General features: G+C 50.9%; 1 protein-coding gene across 1 annotated transcript in view; it reads right to left on the reverse strand.

The window, feature by feature from the left end:
• The window catches only part of CFB (complement factor B), a 50,504-nt gene that overhangs the window by 35,423 nt on the left and 9,081 nt on the right, over nt 1-6,000 (reverse strand). The window contains exons 3-4 of the mRNA XM_015405458.1: nt 4,939-5,124; nt 1,205-1,378 (exon numbers count right to left, since the gene is read on the reverse strand). Coding sequence (XP_015260944.1) covers nt 1,205-1,378; nt 4,939-5,124 — 360 coding nt within the window. The remainder of the gene's footprint in view (nt 1-1,204; nt 1,379-4,938; nt 5,125-6,000) is intronic.

The raw sequence follows: 6,000 nt of genomic DNA on the forward strand, positions 1-6,000 counted from the left end.
CACAATGGTATTTGCAGTCTGAGTTGCAAAAACGAGGTTTGCTTCCCCTTGTGGCGCAGCAACGGAATTGCCAGAAACAGGGAAGTCTGACGCTGTGCCGCAAGGGAAGACAAACCTCATTTTTGCATCTTGGACAGCGAGGAGAGCTGTTTGCGCAGAAAACGTCGCACTTCTCCATCTTGGCACCGTGAGGGCAGGACATGCCTCCTGCCTCTCTAGCGAGACTAGACTAGAATCCAGTCTCTTCTCTGTCCTGTCTAGAATGGAGTTCCTTATCCCAAAGGACTCGTATTAGTTTTGCAAAGATATGCACGGCATTTATTACGGTTGAAGACCAGAAAATCAGACATATGTGGACCAAGTGATCCGATGAAGATGTATATACGAATATGTATATAAAAGGGAAAGATAAAGAGGCTTCGTCCCTAACTTTGTTTCTTAGCAGCACACACAAAAGCAGGTAGACTCTGCTGCATTAGGTGCCTTGAGCACACAGCTAACGTAATATTCCTTCATAAACTGGAATATAAGAACCTGTATATAGAACATTTTGGAGGTCAGTTAATTCATAGGGTCGCAATGAGTGGGAAGTGACTTGATGGCACACATGTAGGCAGGGGTCATTTCGTAGAAAAAGAGGTGCAGGAGCTCATTCGCATAACTCATTCGCATTACTTATTTGCATATGCCACACCCCCTGACATCACCGGAAGTGAGTCAGAAGGCAACGCCCACCGCTCAGGCTCCACTGGACTGTTTTGGATTGCTAGCTATTGGTGGGGGGGGGAACGTGCAGATCTGTCCTCGCAGAGGAGGGAGAGCTTGTACCTGAATAAAATTTGTCTTAAAGGTGCCACTTGAGTGTTTTGGACTCAAGGGCTGGGGGAGCTCTGCAACTTACCTGGCTGCTTCTTGCTCTGACTGAGGGCTGCTGGGAACAGGGGGCAGGGCTTGTTGCATGTGCCCGCCCACTGGGCTCTTTACTGCCGGAGCTCCGCTCCTGTGCGCTCCTGCAGGAAATGACCCCTGCATGTAGGTGGATCGTTTCCATAAAGGAAGCCATGGCCCTCAACAGTTCCCAAGACCTGAGCAAGGCTGTTAACGAGGCCAGTCATTCAAAGGGTCACCATCATTCGGAAGCAACTTGATGGCACATGACACTCACACACATGTGGAAACCTGCCAGCCCCCACCATTTACTCACTACGGCATTCTGGTTCTGATCCAGTCCAAGCTCCCGACTCCTGGCAAACCCGATATTGCGATCCCACGAGAGAAAGTCCATTGTCACAATGGTAGCGGACTCGGTCTTCGATTCGGTACCTGCTGCCTTCTTTCCGGGCACCAATGGGGACACCAGGGTTGCGGCAATGTCCGGCTGTGGAGAAGAAGCGATGACACAGTTGTGGACACTGCTGTTGTAAAATGTACATGAGTGTGTGTGTGTGTTAAAAGTGGAAATGGGGTGGCATGTGCACGTAAAAAATATATTCCAATAGGGTTACCAGATGTCCTCTTTTTTAGAGGACATGCCCTCTTGCTTTGGTGTCTGTCCTCTTTGGGGCTCTTTTTTAAAGAAACAAACGAAAATGTCCTCTTTCTAGGTTGGATGGTTAGGAATATTCCTAGTAGTAGCGATTTTAGTCCTTTCCGCATTTGCCTGCCACTCCGGATTTTCTCAGTGTTCGAGTCGAGGCAATTTAAGTCCAGGGCAAAACAGGATCCAAATAACCTGGGGCAACAGCAGGCTGGAACCGGGCTGACCACTGAAGGGAGGTAACGTAATGCAGAATGGGGGAGGAAACCCCGAAATCAAAAGAAGGCTGAACTCAATTATAGCGCATAATGGGGGGGGGGGATCTGGATTAAAAAGGCTGAATTCGATTTTAGTGCAGAATTGCTTGGAGGACACCGTGGTGAACATGGATTGAAAGGAGAGTGCAGCTTTGAAGAAGAAGAAGAAGAGATTGGATTTATACCCTGCCCTTCACTCAGAGTAGCTTACAAACTCCTTTCCCTATCTGGAGACTTTGGAGGTGAAGCCAGGAGAGGGTGGGGTTTGGGGAGGGGAGGGGCCTCAGCATGGTAGAATGCCATAGAATCCACCCTTCAAGGCAGCCGTTTTCTCCAGGGTGTAAAAGCGGGAGATCTCCAGGCCCCACCTGGAGGAGGAGATTGGATTTATACCCCACCCTTCACTTGGAGTCTCAGAGCGGCTTACAAACTCCTTTCCCTTCCCCTCCTCACAACAGACACCCTGTGAGGTGGGTGGGGCTGAGAGAGCTCTTGACCGAAACTGCTCTTTTTCAAGGACAGCTGTGCCAGAGCTTGTGACTGACCCAAGGTCACATCAGCAGGTGCAAGTGGAGGAGTGGGGAATCAAACCCGGTTCTCCCAGATTAGAGTCCACACACTTAACCACTACACCAAACTGGCTCTCTGTCATGGTGACCACTCGTTTGAAGTCGTCAGTCGGGAAATATGTCCTCTTTTTTTTGTTTTTCAAAATATGGCAACCCTATCTTCCAATATTAAAAACAAAAGTCCAAAGATATGGGCTCCTTCTTAGGGCCAGTTCTCTCATTACCAGTTCCATCTGGGGAAAATGTCACTGTCACAAGGACTTTGGGTTGGGACATGGGCTTGGAGTTCCATGCTGTGCATTCAATTCCCAGACAGAAGGTGGCCTGATTTGAATAAGGTCTGGAGTGTGTGAGGAGAAAGGATTGTGCTCTTCCCCATCCATGCCATTTCCCCAATTTACAACAGTTCTGGGGAGCCACTGCTTGCCTCATTGGGTAAGCTGCTATGCTTACCCATTGACTAGATGACCCTAGAGATCCAACTCGGTGATTCTATGATTCTATGAAACTTAGAGTCCAGTGACACCTTTAAGACCAGCAGAGTTGTGTTCAAGGTATGAGCTTTCGCGTGCACGCACAAATTTTTCAAATACAATGGAAAAGTGTGCCTTGCACACGAAAGCTCATACTGCGAATAAACCACTGCTGGTCTTAAAGGTCCCACTGGACTCTAAATTCGTTCTGCCGCTTCAGGCGAACACGGCTGACCCCTTGGATCTACCTGCTACGCAGCCATCATTGTTGAACAGCAGCTCCCCTGGGTTGTTTCAGCTTAGGGGAAATGGCAGGATGGAGTCAGCACACACTCAGGTGGGGCAGTTGTCATGGCCCGGGGCTTCTGATATGGACTGCTGCTACTGAACCTCCCTTGCTTGCTGGTGCCCCCCCCCCGCCCCCATCCTCCTATCTGTCTGCCAACTCAGGGGTGGGAAATGCCTGAAGATTTTGTGGGTGGAGCCTGAGGAGGGCATGGCTTGGGGAAGGGAGGGACTTCGATGGGGTATAATGCCACAGAGTCCACCGTCCAAAGCAGCCATTTTCTCCAGGGAAACTGATCTCTGTCACCTGAAGATCAGTTGTAATCAATGTTCCCTCTAAGCTGTGGAGTCTTGTGAGCAAAACTTCTACTTTGTGTGCTACTGGCATGAAAGTTGTGAGCCAGCAATTTGGCTGCTGCATGAATTAGTTGGCTCCGGAGCCACCTCTCCTGAGCTGAGACAAAAATGTGTGAGCTGGAGGCTAAAAAACTGTGAGCTAGCTCACACGAACTCAGCTTAGAGGGAACACTGGTTGTAATCCCAGGAGATCTTCAGCCACCACCTGGAGGCTGGCAACCCTAGGGAAAGGGCTGCAGGCAGTGCAGGTGGCTGTGAGCATAGGGTCAGGGTTGCCAGCTCTGGGTTGGGAAATTCCTGGAGATTTTGGGGGTGGAGCCTGGGGAGGGTGGGATTTGGGCAGGAGAGGGACTTCAGTGGGGTATAATGCCATAGACTCCAACTTTAGGGCTGCCAAGTCTAGGCTGGAAAATACCTGGAGACTTTAGGGGTGGATCCGGAAGAAGGTGGGGTTTGGGAAGGGGAGGGGTCTCAGGACAGCACAAGGCCATAGAGTCCACCCTTCAAAGCAGCCATTTTCTCCAGGGGAGCTGATCTCTGTCAGCTGGGGATCAGTTGTAAAAGCAGGATGTCTCCAGGCCCCAGCTGGAGGCTGGCAACCCTATCCACCTTCCAAGACAGCCATTTTCCCCCCAGGGGAACTGATCTCAGTCATCTAGAGACCAGTTATAATCCCAGGAGATTTCCAGGCACCACCTGGAGGTTGGCCACTGGCATGGGTGGTGGGAGGACTCGCAAGTGGGCAGGGAAAAGTCACACCACTGGTAGCCGAGTGAGTTGGTAGGAAGGGAGGAGGACACGAGTGGGGGTCCTGGTGGTGGGCAGGGGAGAGGACGAGGCCCTGAAAACTCTCTACCCAAGCCCCCCCCCTCCAAAACCTAGAACCAGCCCGCGGGGGGGGGGTAGTATATGGATTTAGGGAGGCTGACGCATTCTCCTCAGGCACTGTGGTGCAAATCCAAATCAGGCTGAGTGCCTCAGAATGTAAATTCGCAACTGAAAACTCCCAGTGGTAAAGGTTCCCCTGCTCGAAAGCCAGTCAAATCCGACTCTAGGGTTGCGGTGCTCATCTCCGTTTCAAAGCCGAAGAGCCAGCGCTGTCCGAAGATGTTTCCGTGGTCATGTGGCCGGCATGACTAAACACCAAGGCTCACGGAACGCTGTTACCTTCCCACCGAAGTGGTACCTATTTATCTACTTGCAATGTCTTGCTTTCGAACTGCTAGGTTGGCAGGAGCTGGAACTAGAGATAGGAGCTCACTCCATCATGCGGCACCCAGGTCTCGAACTGCTGAACTACTGACCTTCCACAGCCTGCAGTTCAGCGTCTTAACCACTTGAGCCACCGCAGCTCCTAGAAAACACCCAGAACACATCTGTAAAAAGTTCATGTGGGGAACGCTGAAAAGATGGAGAGGAGAGAGAGAACAGCCTCTCCACAAGGAATCACTGAAACTCACCTCCATCGTAGCATACAGTTGTCTTTCCACTCCATTTCCCGTGGGGGAGGCATGTGCGGTTCTGGGACCCACGCATCATGTACCCCTGGTAGCATTCGAACCTCAGCTCCTGGCTTACGTTGTAGTAGGGCTGTCGGGGCTCGTACAGGCCGTTTTCAAACTCCAGAGGCCTGGTGCATCGGATGTCTGGAAGGAACGGAAAGTCGAGCCTAGTGACTTGTCTACAAGTAGAGATACCAACCTCCAGGTGAGGCCTCAAGATCTCCTGAAATTACAACTTACAGGAGTCAGTTTCCCTGGAAAGAATGGCTGGTTTGGAGTGTGGATTCCATGGCATTATATCCCATTATACCTATGGATGTCAGCCGCCAGGTGGGGCCTGGGGATCGCCTGGAATTACAGCTCAACTCTGGACTGCAGAGATCAGTTCCCCTGGGGAAAATTGATGCTTTGGAGGATGGACTCCATGGCATTGTACCCCACTGAGGTCCCTGTCCTCTCCAGGTTTCACTCCCAAATCTACTGTTTTCTTGAGGACACTCTACCTCTGACTTAGATAGCCACACAGGTGCTTTTTGGACCTAAATTGGAAGATGTTCTAATTCAGCAACTGTGCATTTGGCACCAGACACATGACTTTCACCTTTTGAGGCCTCACAAACACCTTTGTCTTGTGTCTTTAGATTTTGCTGCTTAACCTTCCTTTTCTTGGTCCAATATTCACTTATTGGTTATCTTATTGTAATATGTATTAAAGTTATGTGTACCTCAATATTGTTTGACCTGTAAAGGAGGCCCCAATAGGGTGGAAACGCATCAGGTCATGTGAATTGGCCCTGTGTTTAGGCCACCTTTACTTGTTTATGAGGCTTTCATTGGGCCCTTATATGTTTTTAACTTAGGCTTGCCAGAGTTAAAAACCCCGCCCCCGAGGCCTGTTCCCCGCCGCCGGGGGATCGGGCCCCGGGGGGAACTCCACCCCGACGTGCACGTCGCCCGGAAGTGACGCGGGCATGCTGGGCACGCTGGGGGTGGCGCCACGGGCATCCACGGGGAAACTCT

Source organism: Gekko japonicus, unplaced genomic scaffold (assembly GCF_001447785.1).
Source record: "Gekko japonicus isolate JY-2015 unplaced genomic scaffold, Gekko_japonicus_V1.1 scaffold1799, whole genome shotgun sequence".
Lineage (NCBI taxonomy): Eukaryota > Metazoa > Chordata > Lepidosauria > Squamata > Gekkonidae > Gekko > Gekko japonicus.